The following is an 18,880-nucleotide window of genomic DNA, read 5'->3' as shown; positions in this document are numbered from 1 at the left end:
TCATTTGTTTTCATTGATGTTTTGGGAAGTAGGGGAAATCCTCTTTAGTGATTGGTGGAGACACGCCAGTCAGTGGCGGTTCTGCTCAGGGAGGGGGGGTATGGTAGGGGTGGACTGGGTGGGAGGGGTCAGGCGGGCCGTTAGTCTGAGCAAGGCACTATGGGTCTGGGCCCTGTTAGCTTTGCCACCCCTGACCTGCAACGCTCCCATCCAATCGCTAGAGGGCAGCCCAAACCACATCACATCGGACAGAGAGGATTCCTGATTATCTTCAAAAGGGGGAGGGGGGGGGGGGGGGGGGGTATTTCAAATTTGATTGAAGGGTGTTTGGGTTTTTCTGTTGTTGAGTATTTGTCCTTGGGCTTATCATCTCCATTCTTTTTGTTGTTGTTGTTGTTGCTGCTGCAAGGATGCTGAGAACTTGCGCTTTAGTCAGCGTAGATAAAAGGTAGGTAGGTAGCTCTCCTTCCTCCTCATCCTCTTTATCCTCGGACCACAAAGCATCAGGCCGCCTCCCTGAGACGAAAAGTTACAATCTAGATTTCATGTCTGTTAATAGTTCTTATGGCACACAGGATTGTCCCAGTCCAGCTTTTTTTTTTTCCTTTGCAGAGGGGGGAGAGGGGGTCCTCCTCCTTAAAACTTTTAATCCAGCCCAGATGTCAGTGTCCTGATCAGCCACAACAGACCCAATCCATGGCATTGACAGAAAATAAAGGTTATCTCTCGATATTCACAGTAGAAAAAATATACATACAAAATAAAACAAATCTGAACAGAGAAACAGACAAATTAATCAACAACGATTTGGAGGACATGTGGGATTTGAACGCTGACTGTTTTGACCACAAAGAGACAGACTGACAGAGTAAGGAAGAAGAAGAAGAAGAGTAGGGCCTTCTGCCGAACAACAGGATTAGTCTAGACGTGATTTTTTTTTTTTCTTTAAAAAAAGCATGAGGATCCATGGTTGAGCCCGGTAAGCCTTGGCTGCATGTAGGTGATCACAGATATGCATCGAGTCACAGGACATTTTTTGTTGTCACTCATGCTAATTTCACATCCCCAGAAACCAGTAGAGCCGCTACTCCATACAGTCCAGAGGATTGGTGCACATGGAAAAGGGGAATGCACACAACAAAGCTACATTACTTCTTCCAGCGCCCGGGGGAATGGGGGTGGGGGGGCCTCTTGTGAGTACTTTCATTAACTGTAGTAAGAGTCATAAGGACAGACTGTCCCTAAAGCCAATTTACTATCTGATGTTCCACATTTAATAAGTGCTAGAGGGAATAATACTTGAAAATCATGAGTGTTTGTTCTTTAAAATGCTACACCAACATCTAAAAAACAAACAAATCAGGGCCAAAATATGTTGGGGCTGCGCTCCCAACACTATCCACATCCTGCAGGCGTCTATGAAAACCTTCCCCTGGGCACAAGAAGAAGATGGAAGTGAGGAAAACTAGAAGGCAGAGGGACTCAACACAACACGGGGGAAAGGAATTCATCAGCAGTGTTGGTAATGTATGTTAAAAGTCATAATATTTGAAATGATGGGATACTGAGTGACAGACGGGGTTGATATAGGCTCTTTAGACTGATTCCTCCATATGCACTGAGGTAGACTCTGGCCAAACACAAAGACGACAACAATTACTAACTAACTAACTACCTAACTAACTAACTAACTAACTAGCACTCCTGCCGCTCACCACCAGCTGCTCCTCCTGTACAATAACAAACTAGGCTTTTACATCGCTCCACTCTCAAACACCTTAAAAATGCTCGACTAAAAAGCTAACTGTGTTCTTCTTATACAATGACAATGATCATAATAAAATAAATATCTGGTATTTCAAAGATATGGGCACCATCTTAATTGAAAATTGCATATGCGTGTGAACACCACCACAAGATAAGCAACCTAGGTCAGGGTGGAGACAAGAGCTATGTCCCACTTCCAAACTAAATACTAACTCCATCTTTGTTTGCGAGTATGTAGTGTGTTTGTACTGGAATATTAAGTTCACTCAAAGATGTAAAGCATAAATGCCAAAGGACTTTACTGTTAAGATCAGAAGTGCGGGAAAAGTACATAGTGTGGAACTGACACATGCTAAGGTCCACCATTTTTCTGTCTGTTGTGTCACAACACAACTGACGGGCATCAGATTTCATTTTTATATAAATCTCTCTACTCTGCTTTTATTTTCCAAACTATGTCACAGATTATTTACAAAGTAAAAAAAGAGCCAAAGATTGTAACTCCTAAGAATAATTTGCTAAAATCTACATCATAACCTCAGGTGCCTCTGACTCTGGCCAATCCGCAGTGTCACCGCTAAAGCACTGGGTGAACTTTAGTGTTCAAACCTTACGCCGGCAACAAGCAACAAGCTGACACGCACAAAGAGATTTTTTTTAAAAAAAGAAGAAAAACTAAAAGCCCTAAAAGACCTCTACTTTTTTTTCCAGCAAGGAACAAAGCCTCCAAACACAAATGCAGATGAGCTTTGATTTCTATGCCTCCTGCCTCATCAAAAAAGATACAGAGAGAGCACAGACGCTTGTGTGTGTGTGTGTGTGTGTGTGTGTGTGTCTGTGTGTTGTACTAGCCAAAATACAACTAGCCTGGACGTGGCTCTGGGTTTGAGAAGGCACTGGTAAAGTTATGGAGGCAGCTTCTCTGACTCCAATTCTGTGGGTTTTTTTGTTGTTGGCAGAAAGCTGCCAACACTTTGGCTATGCTATAAGTGCTGAATGCTGTTCTGCTAGATTGGCAACCACAATAACCCCCCCCCACCCAATAATAATCCAAGTTCATCATCTGTACTAGTCTCCTATCGCCTCTCACATCAATGGAGTGACGTGGTTAGAGAATGAGAGTAGAGCGTTTACAGAGGTTCTGCTGTGACCTTTGGGTTCTGAAAAATGAGTGATCTACGGAGAATAAGGGGTCAGCCACAAGGGCCGATAACCTTTTTCTGTAGCTTTGTGTAAAAGTACAGTTGAAGGGAATGTTTTTGATTCCCAACAGGAGGAACAAGACAGAAGAATGTAACAAATTCCTCTTTGAGTTAATGTTAGGTAAGCCACTGTGTCTCTAGCAGTTGATTATTAAGAAGGACTAAAAAAAAAAATCATCATCATGTGTGCACTGATGGGGTTTGGTGATGGTATCAGCTATGCCAGCAGGCGGGCAAAACAGAGGAAGGGGGTGGGGGGGCGCGAGGGAACGAGCAGTTCCAACTAAATCCTGGAATGTCAGACCTGAGTGAAATAGCTGCTGCACACTGTGTCCTGACTGCCTAACTGCATGTGATAGCAGAGAGAATAATAGGATTAACAATCACTCACACTCCCTCTCTCTCAGACACACTGAAAGATAAGAGAGACAGAGACCCCCCCACCCCTCCTCCTCCTCCTCTCTCTCTGCTACCTGCTGTGGACTCTGAATACACTTGGAACTTTCCATATTTCTCTCCAGCCCTTGACCATAAAACGTGGAAATTTCCACCAGCCTGATTTTGAGCAGCGAGTTCAGCAGCCAATGGGAGGCCTCAGAAAGACTGAGGTGGCGGGGGGGAGTGAGTGCAGGAGGTGTGTGTGTGTGTGTGTGTGTGTATATGTGTGGTGCATAGCAAACCTAACAGAACGACTGTAATGAGTGAATTTGATTGAAATAAAAAGCCCTCCATCTTAAACGAAGGTCCTGACCCGTGGCAGATCTCAGGTCAGATAGGAAGGAAACGCCACTGCTCTCCGGTTCCAAGAGTAAAAGTGTTGATTCCTCACCTTGTTCTGACTCAAGCAGCACAGACACAACTAAAAAAGCCATCACTGTTAGGCCAACATAAGGAAGCACAATCACTAAGCCGGGACAAGCTCTTGACACACTCTCTAACCTCACTGACGGTTAACACTGACGACCAGCACAATCACATGAAAGACATAATAAACCTGTGATAACAAACACATACAGACTTTGACTCCAGCGTGATCTGACCAGAGAAAGACAGCAGACACGGACACAAACACGCATCAGGTGCACTTGAACCTAGAAAGACCTCATTCCCCTTGTATATAAAGCTTTTTTGGTTATTCCATTGGTTTTTTGTATTTGTTTTGTAAAGTTGCCTCCAAATATTGACAGCTCTCAGTGGGAACAAGGTTTATAAAAAAAACAAAATACAGTGAGTTGACAATATTTTGGGGCTTTCCCCCCTTTCCCATCCTGACAGGGTGAGAACTTGGGGGAGGAAGGGGCTGGAGGCATAAGACACAGAGAGCACTGATGGTATATTGGTGTGATTTCTGGGGCTATAAAAAATAGGAAAATTGAAAGAAAAAGAAAAACCCAGAAAGAAAAAAACTGGCAAAACAAAATACTAGCAAAGCTTCTGATGACAAATCTTACAAATATGAACTATTTACAAAAACATCAGTATGTCATATAATATATATTTATATATATATACTGTATATATAATATTGGTACAGAAATACCAATATCATATATATGTATATATTGATATAGTTCTATACCCACTAAAATATATCAAAGCAGCAGCTATTGGTCAGTCTGAGGAACTCTTTTGTCCAATTCTTAACTGTTTAAATATCCTTCAGCCATATAGTGAGGACACAGAAATAAAACTGAAAGAGAGAGAGAAGAGAAAATAACAGTAAAAGAAAATAAATTAAAACTATTCACCAAACACCTGATGAATCTGTGTGTAGTTTGGAATTCTGCAGAACCAAAATGAAAGACAAAAAAATTAAAATGAAACAAAAAGAAAACATTCCTCTAGGAATAGATGTTTTGTTCTAGGATCAAGTCTTTACAAGTCATCCCACCGTTCCAAACTGATTAAGTCATTGTTCAAATGGAAATTAGTATAAGCACTGATAGACACTTCTCTTTGTTTATAGGCCACATATAAAAAGGCCACTATCTGAGTAAAAAGATTTCACTTGGAGAAAACAACAAAGCACAGAAAAGTGGAAATGCAGATTTGGTGGGGAAGAAAAGGAGGGACGAGTCTTGAGGAGGTTGAGCATAAGCAGCCTTCTTGGTTGTCTAAGGTTTGTTGTGTTCACAGTTTGTTTTTTTCTCTCTCCCGTTTCCATCACGATGAGTCCTGGAAACGTGGACAATAGTGAAAAACAATAGATAGGTAATTTGGTAGTACGTAGATAGTCCGATGTGTTGTGGAGAAAGTTTAAAAAATTGTTACACCATGTTTGCATCCCTTGCTTGCCTATGTTTGGCAGCCATGAGGAAGAAAATAAAAAGTCCTGAGATCTGTGTCTTTTTTTTTTTGAAGGGCTTCTCCAAGAATAAGAAAATCATTAGAAAATGATGAGAGGAACATGAAGGATACAGAAAAATGGACTGGAAGAGAAAGAAGGATGGGGAAAGGGAGTGGGGGGGGGGGGTTAAACAAGTTCATTTAGGAAACAGGAAATGTTAGGAAGGGCTGGATCTGGGCAACGATAAGATTCGTCCGTTTTTCTTGCCACCGTTCATATGTGTGTAGGGCACATGCTCCTCATAGTTCCCCCTGAGGGCCACCGAGGGCCCGCTGTCCCTGCTTAAGCTCTCCTCTCTCTGTGAGTATGAAGACGGGTCCAGAGGGATGCTTTCCATGTTGTCCAGGTCCAGGTCAAACTCCTCTGTCTCAGGGACTTTGTTCTCCTCGCTGTAGAAGAAGGAGACATCCTGGAAAGACGGGTGCAGGTCCTCCCGCAGCATCTCGATGATCTCGTGGAACATCGGCCGCATCTTGGGGTTGTACTGCCAGCACATCTGCATTAGGTTGTGCCTGGGAAGAAGAGTCAGATATGAAAAAAAAAGGTAATAGGAAAAAAATATTTAAACAAGAATGAGAAATAGCCACATAATAGGTAGTGGACCATGTTGAAACAGATGGCAAAGACATTCACAAATGAAGGGTTAGATGAATTAGCTTCATTTCCCCAAATTAACCAAAACATGAGACAGCATGTACATTTTGATGCACCATAAAGTTGAAACTTCTACCATTCAGCCTCAGACAAAAACAGAGTAGCACTCGGCTATGCAGCTGTAAGTAATAAACAATGACTATTTGACAGGGTAATATATTTTGGAAATGTAAGTTATTTGAAAAACAACCTTTAAAACTTTGGAATGATAAAATTTCCACCTGTCAGTGTGGAGCAATACAGAAAAGATCATAAATCATTATACATTTTTTTCAACTTCCACACACGTAAGGGTAAAAAAGTGTTGGTTGTTCACTCACATTCTCTCTGGGCAGTTGTCTGGCCGGTCCAGGTATCCTCCATCCATGACAAACTTTAGAACCTGTTCGTTGGATAAACCCTGGTACGGCTGCTCCGCTAGCGTGCTGATCTCCCACAGCACGACGCCAAACGACCTGCGGTGACACACGCAGCAAATGTGATCAAATATACCAAGAATGTTACTGAGATTGCAGAGGCTGCACATGTGAGGGTCTAAGGGCAGAGGATGTTGTTATGATGCCATGTAAAGCCCTTTGAGACAAACTGTTTGTAAAAACGGGCTATACAAATAAAATTGCCTTGCCTTGCACAGCAGCAGCTACTGTGTGACTTACCAACAGTCAGAGTGGGCAGTGAAGACTCCGTCCTTCAGAGACTCCGGTGCCATCCACCTGACGGGAAGCAGGCCCTTTCCTCCTTTACGGTAGTAGTCGGTCTCATAGATGTCTCGTGTCATACCGAAGTCTGATACAAAGAGAGAGAGCTTAATACACATCGACTTTAAGAGGACAATATAACATCTCCCCGTCGACAATTACACTTTGTGATAACTGATTCGATTCCACTGTAATACAGAGCAAAACAACGAGGAAAACAAACAAGATACAGTACCTCCAATCTTGACGGTGAAGTCCTCTGCCACCATGCAGTTCCTGGCCGCCAGGTCTCTGTGGACAAACTTCTTGGCGTTGAGGTAGGCCATGCCGTCTGCAATTTCTGCAGCCATCTGGATCATCAACTTCAGTGTGGGTGGAGGACGGCCTGACGGGTTGTTCTACAAAACAAATAAAAAAATACAGTCTGTCAGTAAAGAGCAGGCTTATCAGAACTGTGTTGTAATGATTACTGCATCATTACTTCACCATAGGTTAGGTGGCCCTATAGAGTGAAACTCACCTCAGAGTCCGGCCTGAGGCTCCGCAGGTAGCTCTTCAGGTCCCCGTGGGTCATCAGCTCCATTACAACTAGAGTGGGCTGAGCTTTGGAAACCACGCCTAACAGACGCACCTACAGGAAAAACATAAGTGTTTGTGTCACACACGCAATACTGAAAAATGTGACGTTTACAGTCACACCAGCTGACTAGAAGGAAACACCAAGAGTTCATGTTAAATTGTCCAAAGAGTTGTGATGAATGAAATTTGGGCTTTTACACACTGTTACTCCCACACTGTTCATCAGAAGAGGAACGTTTTTTTTAACTTACTGTAACCTCAACATCGCTGTTTCATTTCAAAACTATGAGTACACGATGTCAATTCTCTCTTAATCAGTGGGAAAATATCTCAATGTGATCTTTCTGGCTGACAGCACCACATATGGCGTGTTAATTGGTGCTTAGCATGTTGTTTAATGAAACAGTAACAGTAGGCACAATTGCTTACCAAGTGTAAACATTTGTTTTGGGAGTCAAACTGTGTGTCAATATGACAGCATCAACACAAGTGAATCATGGTTCTGTGAGTCACACATGTTCATGCTGGTTTTATACTAAATGACAGAAAACTGTAATATGCTGTAATTCACAAGGGTATTGATAGCTGCTCCAGTGTCCCTATTAGTCAGTGAGAAGCTGTCAGAGGAAAAGTGGATTTTTTTTTTTTTTTAGAGAGAGTGTGCCGTACCACATGGTGACAACTGAAGGCCTTCATGACCGAGGCTTCGTTGAGGAACTCGATCCTCTCCCGCAGGCTGGCCGACTCGTTGACCGTCTTGACGGCTACACGCGTGTCCGGGTCTCCTTTGATTATGTCCTTAGCGATTCCCTCGTAGACCATGCCGAAGGAGCCCTGACCCAGCTCTCTGAGCACCGTGATCTTCTCCCGGGGCACCTCCCACTCATCAGGAACATACACTACACAGAAGGGACCGTTTCCATTATTATTATTACATGAACCTGTCACAGATTACCATGAAGCTATTTTATATATATATAATATCTGTGAATCCAGTTACGATTTCAAGATATGCAAAGAAAACACATTTTGTGCTTCTTCCGTTAGTAATCTTCTTATGATGCTCTTCTTACCATCGTTAGCACTGATGTACTCGGGGTTTGAGGAGGCGATGAGAGGTCCTGTCGGGCCTTCTGTTTGCCTGTCACACAGCCACAGAATGCATTTTAGACACTGAAAACTGTAATCCAACATGAACTTTTTTCCTGTTTGTTCTGATCCTCGTACTTCCTACATAATATCTCATGTTTATTTGTAGTTACTGGACTAGTGTTCACACAGCTGGCAGAGTTTGTTTTCTTTTAAACAAAACAAGCACCAGTCATTCTCTGATGTCTGTCTGATCTGCACAGTTCATATCCGACAGGCTGGATCACTCTGATAACACTGCCAGACAAAGATCTTACCTCTTCTTGAAGACCCAAAAGACTCCACCTCCTACAAACATCAGCAGGATGAAGCAGATGACTGGACCAATCACGATCCAGATTAAACCTGGATCCGCTATAATAAACACAGAAGACAGGAGTCACTTCATGCAGTAAATAATTATGTATGTGTGTCAGACAATAATTAAAGAGCTGAAATAGACTATGCAGTACATTTTCTACTTTTTGTCAAATAAAATTAGAAATAAAAAAAACATCTGGACATATGTTTACAGTTTGGAAGTAAATAGCTTGTCGGACCTTGCAAACTCAGACCAGCGCCATGTCAATGCCAACAACATAAGCAGTACATGTAACTTCTAGGTGCATGTGAGTGATTCATGACTGTTATACATGTGACTTCAGTTAAGTCAGAGATATAAACTCCCGTCTTACGGTTGGGCATGAAGAAGTGAGTGGTTTCTGTAAAGGAGCCATTTCCTGCCAGGGAGGTGGCGCGAACCATCACGCTGTAGTTCCCAGGCTGCACAAGCGAAAGCTTAGTGCCACCCGCCTTGATGTAGGCTGGCCGAGACACACAAGCTGTGTGTATCTGGAAGACAAAAAACACACACATCCACTTTACACACTTCGTCCAGTTGTAAATAAAATCCTGGTGCATTCTGGGAAGCAAACTATCTGTCCAGTGTGCTTCTGAACTACCTGATATAATTTCTTGTATCATGTCAATTTTATACCAAATGTTCCAAATGTACAGTCCTCAGTGATTACATGTACTGAAGAATTACACAAACGGTTTTGTAAATAGTAGATACCAATGAAGGACAATTAGAAAGGCAGTCAGTCAGAGGTCTGCTTGGGACACATTCAAATTTGCCATGATCATGCATATTTACTCTCATTATATGCCACCACTGGGCTACAAAACTATCAATAAACCTGAGCCTTTGACATGCTGAATACATATTTTTACAAATAAATCCTGATCGGTTTATTGCCACTGCACTATGTTGGTGTTTGCTGTGTTTTTCAGTGCAACTTAAAGCACTGGAGATGTCGTCTGAGATCAGTCCATCCCTGCCACTGCATTCTAGTCTTCCTTCCCTGCCTCTGTCACTATGGTAACAGAGCTGCTACTGGTTCCTAGGGTCAGGCAGTGCAGCAATGAATAGCAATGAGAGATGAATTCACACATTTACAGCAAGTAAACAACAACAACAATAACAACAACAGGCACACACACTCACACTCACAGACAAGCACTTATGCACACACACACACACACACACACACACACACACACACAGACATAATAATATGCAAACGCACGGAGCAAACGGCAAACACAGTGTAGCATTGGGAGGGAGTTTGTCAACAAATATTTTCCTTTGTGCCTCTCTCCATATCCATCTCATCCATATAAGGAACAGGCAGAATTTGAGTTGATACAGCAAATCCCCTCGTTCCTACCTGCATCTACTCCCAGGAGTCTACCCACATCACTCCATCTCTCACCTTTATATTTTTATACGCATCAGTTCCTTTATTCAGTAAAGTATAAGTATATCAGGATCGTTTTTGCAGGCTCTTTCCCACCCTCACCTCCTTCAGCTAATGAAAGAAGAACCATGATCCCTCCTCCTTCCTCCCCTTTGACTTTTTTTCTGCATCCTTACACTCTAAAATCTGCGTGATGTTTGATACTGACCTCCGTGTCTCCAACCTTCTTGTAGAACACCTCGTACAGGATGATGAGACCGTTCGGGGACCGGGGTGCGTTCCATTTGATCAACACGTAGGGGGGCTCAGCTGTCACTATCTCATGCGTCACAGGGCCTGGGATGTCATCTGCTTTCTCTGCAGGCACCAGACATAAAGAAAAAAAACAACATTTCACACATGTACAGTATAGCACTGCGTTTCCATGTTGTTCTTATTGCAGCCAAATCTGACTCTGACACACACTACTTTGAGTGCACATATGGACTGCATATATTTGAGTTTTTTTAAATATCTCAGGTCAATCTGATCATTTAACAGCTAATGTGGACTGTACAAATGTGGGATTTGTTGCAGGGCTGATGTATTTCAGGTTATGTTGTAAAGCGGGTGAGAGCATAAACTGTCAAGGTGCGTATTTGTTCTTACCCTCAGGCATGGTTCGGGCGCTGACATAAGTAGCCATGCTGCAGCGTTTGAGGTCCGTCGGATGGTTGCAGGCCATGATCTCGATCTTATAACTGGTAAAGTGGTGCAGGTTGGAGATGACTGTTGATTCCTTTGAGAACACCTTGAGCTCCACCTGAGCAGAACAGATGAGAAATCTAATTACTCCACCGACATCAATTATTTATTGCTGCAGCCAAAGTCCCTTGCACTGCGAACATGTGAAATTATTTAAGCCCAGTATAAGCAATATTTCATTATCCTGCTGTACCATTCTGAGGCTATACCGTGCTGGCATATGCTGTGCAACGCATTGCATTTTCCTGGTAGGGATTTCAGACAAAACCTTTCTTTGCTTTTCTTAAAGATACAGTTTGTAAATTAGAGATTGACACATTTCAAACTGACTTCAATTAGCTTATCATGACACAGGAAAAGTCAATCACAAATGATGAGCAAAAACAACTACACAAGAATGATGTACAGGTATTAATCTGTATGATGTACAAAACGTAAGCTTTCAAGACCTTCGATCCCTCTTCATCCTCGTCGTCGTCCTCTGGGCTCGCTGTGGTGGAGCCAAACGGCAGGCTCGGGACCGTGGTGAGGAAGTGAGGGACTTGGGTGGCGTTGGCGACTCCCACCGAACGTCGTCTTCGAGAGGGTCTGGAAAAACAGAGCGCCGGGTAAATCACTTTGCAAACGCTGGGCAAAAATGCAAACTGGAGAAAATATGTTCTTGCCTTGGTTATTTTTTTTGGATTCAAGTTGAGTCTCAGAAAAGCTGAGATAAATTATCAGCACAAAAGTCAGAAACATTTCATGTGCTTGACTCAGCAAATAGCAGATGGAGCAGCAGTGTGGAGGAGGCCGGTGAGGACCTCTGCTCACATTAACCTTTACAGTGTGTGGTAAGTTTGACTGCATGACATTTATCCACAAATACCACCTACTGCCTCCTGAAGAGAGCTACCAACTCTATCCACTGGGTGGTGCCAACAAGCACAAGTCAACTTTACTCTCAGGGGCTGTCGGTGGAAGTCAACCACGTAGGCCATGAAATCAAACCAAATTAAGAGACAGAAATCCTGTAGTGCACCTTTGTGCATGCTCAAGCTGAAACGCTGTTTATGAATGAGAGAACGAGCTTCCTTCAAAAATGACAACCATCAAGTGTCCTTGAGTCATGCACGAGCTGCTGCAGTGGAGCTTTTCATTCACTGTGCAGTGCAGTAAAGGACTGAATTAATGTTGAACTTACACTTGCTCTGGCAGGGGGGAAAAAAAAAAGAAGCCTCTCTCTCATCCCCCCTTTGCGTGACGGAAACAGACAGCACAGTGGGTATGTACTCTGTTGTAGGGAGCTGACCTTGGCCAATTCAGAGGGTTCAAAACACAGCTAAGGTGTGTGTGAGTTTGGGTGTTTGCGTGTGTCCAAAAGACAGTCTGCATGACTGAACCCCTGACTGGCATGAATGATAATGGGCACAGTAATCACTCCCCTAGGGAAGTGAAGGGAGAGACTGTGAGTGTGTGTGTGTGTGTGTGTCAGGGGAGAGAGTAGGGGCACCGGGGCCCAGACAATCAACACCCCCCCCCTCCACTCTAAGCCCCCCCACTGCAGTATCCAGTACAAAAACAAGGGTCTGGACAATACCCCCCCGCCCTCTCACACTCACATACACACACATGGCGAGACAAAGCTGGCACAGACTTGTTTTGAGGCACACATCATGGTTGGTTGAGACAAAAGAGGAGTGATACAGTGTGGCTGGACGGAGGCCCTCCAGTGTTTCTGCTGCAGGGCCACAAACAGGAAACAACAACAACAACTCAAGAAGCTCCTCTTGTTGCCACGGGAACACTGAATGTAACGAACTCCGACTGTACCCAGGCTGTTCAGCCGAGCCCAAATTCATAATAAGTTGTGACCAGAACTGTAGGTGGCATTATTGTGGCAACTGTAACAAGAAAGACGCTTAACGGTCTCCTGTACTTATTTGGACTTTCCAGTCCATAAATACAGCCTAACTAGAGTAATTACTCACTGGTTATTTCAGCCTCATTTAGTGGTGGTGATTTGGCATCTTTTGACATCTTAAACTTACAGATTCTCTTTATAGAAGTTTTTGGGGAAAACCAAAGTGATTTAAGTCAGATGTGATCTCAGTCAGGGCTAGGCCATAGCTACAATAACAAAATGACTGTCAGGAAAAAGTTAAATAAACTGTGTTACTGTCGATCTTAAACATTTCTGTCTCTCTATTATCTATTCTATCTATTAAAATTCGACAACCCAATGATGTATACCTGCTCTCGAAGACTTCATTGTGGAGGTAGTTCTCAAAGGTCTTGCGGTACTCTATCTCCTCCAGCTCCTTATTCAGCTGGTTGTCCGTCTTAGGGCAGGCGCAGCACCGGCCCCCTGAGGTGGGCTCGTCTGTGTGGTTCCACTTCTGCTCATCCTCACTGTCCAGGTGAGTCGGGGTACGGGACGGCAGCTTCATTCCTGGGTGGGAGAAGCAGGTGTTAGGGAAAAACCAGAGAAACAAATGTGAAATGGGCAGCAGCTCATTTGTTTGCAGATATCCCCCCAGGCGGACTTAAGCAGGGCAACCTGTGGATACCGACCTTGTAGGCAGTAGTCAAACTTGTAGAGGTCACTGTCCTCGGCCTGCTTGCGACAGATGACCCTGTAGTGGGTGATGTTGCCATTGGGACTGGTTGGTTGTTTCCACTTGAGGATGATCTGGGAGGAGGAGTTGGAGGAGGAGATGGGGTCCAGAGGCACTGAGGGTTCTGAGAAGGACAGAGGAAGAAGAGTGAGACAAAAGTCAGAGCACCATTAACCGTGGCTCGTTCTTTTTGTGACAACATAAGCAACATCATCAGGCAAGGCTCAATGGGGGTTGAGGAATAAGGTTTAACTTGAAATCCAAGTTTAAGCACAATGATAACCAAATTTTACACTACACAAACCATGATCCAAACTTGAATAAATGAATGAGTTGATCAGTTCATTAGTACTCATCAGTGCCTGGAGGTTGCCTATGAAGTAAGGGTTGTTGACTGCCTGGGGCACTAGTGCATGGGGCAATGATTTGCTTGTTTTTTTGTTTGTTTGTTTCCTTATTTGCACATTTACATGCATGCGTGAGGAGGTGACACAGTTCACATTCCTCCCAGGGTTTTTTCTCTGTTCCTATGATTGACAGTTGGTAGCGATAACAAGCCAGGAAACATAGTGATGCTCAGGAAAAAGGTGGGAGGGTAGAAGAATTGCTACCAAGCAAACATAGATGTAAACAATGCAGGCTGAAAATATGGAAAACATGTTGCAAATTATTTATGAAGAAGGAAATGCATTCAGCATGTTTGTTATGCCTCAAAGACACAACACAGTGTGTTTTGGTGAGTGACACTGAATGTAAACAGAGCTGTATTATTTCCAGAGTAAACACCACAGGGTAGCTTTAGGTCAGGGAAGTCAAGTCGAAGCAAAAGTGAGTCTGTATATAATTTCTTTAAAATCCATTTGTAAAGTTATATCTCCATTGAATCCAATATCCAGTACAAAGTCTATAAAACACAGAGATGTTTTTCTTTAATGTGGTAAAACTCACTGGAGGCGTTGGTGCGGACATAGATGATCTCGCTCTTGGCTCCATGAACCTGGTGCTCATCAGATGCAGACAGTTGGGTTTTAACCATGATGGCATACTGAGTCCAGGGCTTCAATGGCCGGATTAAGTGCCCTGGGTCCTCCACTTTTTTACCGTCCGTGGGACGTGACGGAGGATCAACATCAGCGATTGCCCAGCTGTTAGAGCCACACGCGTCCTGGCCATCAAACTCTGTCACGTTCTTATATGGCCTGAAGCAGATGGAGAGAAAGCAGTCAGATGAAACTGCCTGACAGCTCAGAGGCAGAGAGAAATCCTCTAACTTGTGGTATACTTTCCAGAGAGGGTAAGCAAGGCCAGTCAAATCGACCATAGCTGTAGCTCAGTGAGACTAATGACTGTTACTTATGTGTTATGACATGGTACAAAAGATATCATTTGTCTAATACTTACGCCTCTTTGTAGAGAACCATAAATCCCAGCAGGTCTCTGAAATCTAAGGGCCAAAAGGGCTCCCACCGCAGCATAAGCATATTTGATGTTGTTTTGATTGTAGTGAACTTCAGCAGTTTGGTCTCACCTAAGGGACAAAACAGACAGTGTTCAAGACATTGCAATCAGGACATGTTTAAACCCAAAGAAAAAAGCAGGATAACTATACAAACTAATCCTAGCTGCATTTTTATGATGTATTAATTCATAAAGCACATATACAGTACTTCTAAAAAGCTCATTACATACAGTGAAGCTTTTATGATTAAGGTGTTTTTTGTGTCTGCCAATATATAGCCCAATCTGATTTCACTTACGTAATCTGAGATTTAGATATAAAGCCTGAATAAGAGCTACATCAAAATGAATAATTCTCTAATATGTCTATTATTATGTCTTGAGATCTGTTTCTAAATGTTGTAACATGTCAAATAAAAAGTGCAACAATATAACTGCATTGAGAAATCAGTGGCAGAGCCCAGTTGTAAATAAACAAACCACTGTACATATTCCTGACAACTGAAATGGTCTGCTGCATAAAACATGCAGTTGCACTATTTTAAAAAGTGCAACTGCACTTTTTAAAATGTAGTAAAACATTTTTTTTTTTTTTTTTTTTTACAAAAACACAAACAGTTATCTTACAGGAGGCTTGGTCCCCGTTGTTTCGTACAGCAATGTCATTCTTTTGGTTGCGGTCCTTGGTTCCCGTTAATTCCTCCATTTTTCGGATTTCTGACATGCAAAGTTTGGAGTTGTAATGGAAGAATGTACGGCCACGCTCGATGGTTAGATTGTGCTTGGACCAATCCCACAGTTCTCGCAGGTTCTGGTTGTCCAGTGCATAGAAGGCGTAAGTGCTAAGAGAGACAGGTGGAGGACAGATAAAGACATTTAATATGTTGCATATTTGTTTGAACTAAACATCCTTTCAGAGGAGAGAAGAGGAGATGACTTACTCTCCCTCGAGATGCTCGCCCCTGATAGTGCGTAGTTTGCGGAGAAAGGAGAGGGAGACGAGGGCGTACGCTCTGCGAACAGTCAGGTAGCCTGTGATCTCCTCAATCTGGCCCAAACTAGCCTCCAACTCAGCAGCTATGTTATCTGTGGGGAGAAAGTTGGTCATGTTAACATCCACCGGGTGATGGAAGAAAACGGACAGATGGTCACACGGTAAGACAAATGCACACATATGCATGTACTGTACAAGCAGACTGGCAAAAGTGAGTAGAATAATTCCTGACGAAGAGCGGAACAGACACTGACAAACTTCAGCGATGGAGAAAGGAGGAGAAAGACAGTGAGAGAATCAGCATCTCTGCAGGAGGCCCAGCAGGCGGTCTAGTGTAGTTGTACTTACTCCCTCCTCGAATCTTGATGATCATGTTGCCATGGAGAACGGTGCAGCCTCTCATAGCCTGGGCTGAAGTTACAGAGTCGATCGTCTTGTTCCCCACACACAATTTAGGACACAGGCCTGCGCACGGCAAACAGGTCAACCTAGCACACACAGACATACGCACAGATTAGGACCTTCAACACAACATCAACATCAGAAAAAGGCGTGTGTCACATGAAAAAAGAAAAAAAAAAAACTTCGATGCATTTCTAACATACAATTACTATTGGTAGAAAACCCTATAGATACAGTTCAGTTACAAAAACATGGGGATATTATACACAGTTGATCAAAAAATGTGACGACAGTGGTTGATACATTCCAAAGCTGTACGACAACATTCATAAGAGCAAACAACCAATGTCCCAGTTATTTCTAACTAAACGAGCCAAGTGTGACAACGCTTAGACATCGTGGAGAATTTACAGAGTAATTATACATTCGACAGAGAAATACGATCTGCATGCAGATATCAGAGATGGAATGGAGCAGGACCGAGTGGTATGTGGCAGGAATTCTCGGTGACGTACTGCTGAGGCGTGGGCTAGGACCGAGAATGACACGGCATATTCAAACAACAAGGCTGAATCTGTTCAGAGGAATTCAGATGATTGAAATTCTTCTACTCAGTGGAATCTATTCTGACTTTTAAATGCAGGCAGAAACTGACCCAGATATTTAAAGTTCTTGTTTTCACCTTGTTCCTAAATTTCTTTGCGATTTATCAGTAGAAAAAAAAAAAACTGCTTAGAAATGTCAAGTGTAAGGTTTCAAACTGATCATTTAAAGTGCATGACAACCAAACAGATCCTTGCAATTCAATGAATGAGCTGTGATGTATTCAGAGGTGAATCTGTATAATTCTCTCAATTAATTTGATAAGTCCCATAGCGATTCCATAGGCTTTTAGGAGCAGAATTAGATTACACAATCTCTCATCCACATCTGAGCCTCCTTTATTTTTATTAGCATTGAACGACAGAGGAGAGAGCTTTCTCATCCTTTGCTTCAATTACCTCTGTCACACATGCAACACACACACACACACACACACACACACTTGCACAAATGCACATTCACAGACAACAAAAACAACACGACTGCAACACCAGCTGTAGTTCCCAACAGGCTTTCCTCTGTTTATCTCTCTCTTTTCTCTCTCCCTCTCTCAGCTCTATGAGTTGTGTCCTCTTCCTGCAAACATGTGCTTGTGCATGTGATCACATGCGCACACACATACACAGAGCAATGAGGCCTTGATAGTGCTGCCTTTCAGGAAACCCATTCTCAAAAGGCAGGCCTTGTCTAGCGAGCAGCCGGCTACACGGCAGACAGAGAAAAGAGAACCGATGCTTCATTCACAAATGAGCACTTTTTTCTTTTTGAAGCCCTCTTGAAAGAACATAATCCCTCTCTTTAATTCCACTTCCAGCCTTGACATCCCTAACCACAAAGGGCTGCTCTACATATAAACTCAAATGCTTTATTTTGGTTGGTGGGCGACCTTAACGTATAGCTTTGAACACTAACGCTGCTGAATGACAGGTTTCTCCACCCACCAGCATTTTATTCAGGGTGCTGCTGCTGCTCATGACGTGACAGAGATAACAAAAGTTGGGTAAAAATCGTCTTTGTTGAAGAATCGATTTAGAGATCAGGAGAGGGCTGATTTGGAATCTGAAGCAGAGTCTGATCAGAGTTTCAAAACTCGCCGTAACAGCCACCTTTTACAAAGCAGCCCCTGTGCCAAAGTAACCACTAACAAAGGATGTTGTTGTTCATTACAGGGTCCATGCAAGTTCTACAACATGAACTGCCATTTGTAAGCCCACCCTGTTTTAATTCTATGTTTATGCAACTCTTATTAGAATCCCCCTCTCCAGGAAGCACACATACACACACATACAAGTGCACACACTCCCCCCTCCTCGCTTAACAGCCAGGCTGTGCTATAGACACTATTCACCATGGTGACATGCAACACTGACTCCCTGCGGTGCTGTTTTGGTCCTTGTCTGGCTGTTTCTGTCCACCCTGAGAGCGCCAAATGACCCATTACACACCTGGCTTCTCCTAGTTTCCATCTTATCATGCTCTTAATAATTCACATCCATCAGAAGCCAAATCATTGTTTCCCCTCTATGACTTCTGAATGAGTGGAAACACACTGTAATGATCTCACTGAAACAACAGTGAAAAGAAAAAACTCTTGGGATATTTTGTGTGTGTGTGTGTGTGTCTCTCTTTCTTTTCTCCCACATGGAAAATCGTATATTCAGCTCCTCAAAAGTAACGCTCTAGTTGCAGTGTAGAAAGAGAGAATGTTTTGGGCCGTTGTACTGAAAAACACAGACACACAGGCAGACAGGCTGGGTCCAACGGCAGCTCTTAAAGGGACAGTGTTTATCTGTCCGGCTGAACTCTGTGACTTGGGCTCCCGGGTCTGCTAGAGCCATCGAGAACAGAGGCCCAGGCCTGGCAGAACTAGACCAAGTGCGTGCACACGCGCGCGCACACACACACACACACACACACACACACACACACACATACACATCTGTACTA

At 43.3% G+C, this 18,880-nt stretch overlaps 1 protein-coding gene across 2 annotated transcripts in view; it reads right to left on the bottom strand.

Moving 5' to 3' along the window:
- Positions 1-1,986: 1,986 nt before the first annotated feature.
- Positions 1,987-18,880, bottom strand: part of insrb (insulin receptor b) — a 77,519-nt gene continuing 60,625 nt past the window's right edge. Inside the window, exons 5-23 of one of the 2 annotated variants that reach the window (XM_085774369.1) lie at positions 16,277-16,416; positions 15,876-16,020; positions 15,562-15,776; positions 14,878-15,004; positions 14,425-14,675; positions 13,433-13,600; positions 13,112-13,310; positions 11,329-11,467; positions 10,784-10,937; positions 10,344-10,492; positions 9,071-9,227; positions 8,654-8,750; positions 8,321-8,388; positions 7,917-8,146; positions 7,189-7,299; positions 6,904-7,066; positions 6,627-6,756; positions 6,291-6,425; positions 1,987-5,828 (exon numbers count right to left, since the gene is read on the bottom strand). In XM_085774369.1, coding sequence (XP_085630495.1) covers positions 5,474-5,828; positions 6,291-6,425; positions 6,627-6,756; positions 6,904-7,066; positions 7,189-7,299; positions 7,917-8,146; positions 8,321-8,388; positions 8,654-8,750; positions 9,071-9,227; positions 10,344-10,492; positions 10,784-10,937; positions 11,329-11,467; positions 13,112-13,310; positions 13,433-13,600; positions 14,425-14,675; positions 14,878-15,004; positions 15,562-15,776; positions 15,876-16,020; positions 16,277-16,416 — 3,133 coding nt within the window. In that variant the 3' untranslated portion in view covers positions 1,987-5,473. The remainder of the gene's footprint in view (positions 5,829-6,290; positions 6,426-6,626; positions 6,757-6,903; positions 7,067-7,188; positions 7,300-7,916; positions 8,147-8,320; positions 8,389-8,653; positions 8,751-9,070; positions 9,228-10,343; positions 10,493-10,783; positions 10,938-11,328; positions 11,468-13,111; positions 13,311-13,432; positions 13,601-14,424; positions 14,676-14,877; positions 15,005-15,561; positions 15,777-15,875; positions 16,021-16,276; positions 16,417-18,880) is intronic. The other variant, XM_085774370.1, reaches the window with a different exon arrangement.

This window comes from Trachurus japonicus, chromosome 4, assembly GCF_045865225.1.
Source record: "Trachurus japonicus isolate A0001 chromosome 4, Traja_1.0".
Taxonomy (NCBI): Eukaryota; Metazoa; Chordata; class Actinopteri; order Carangiformes; family Carangidae; genus Trachurus; species Trachurus japonicus.
Note: the sequence above shows the minus strand (reverse complement) of the source record. Positions and strands in the feature narration are given on the sequence as shown.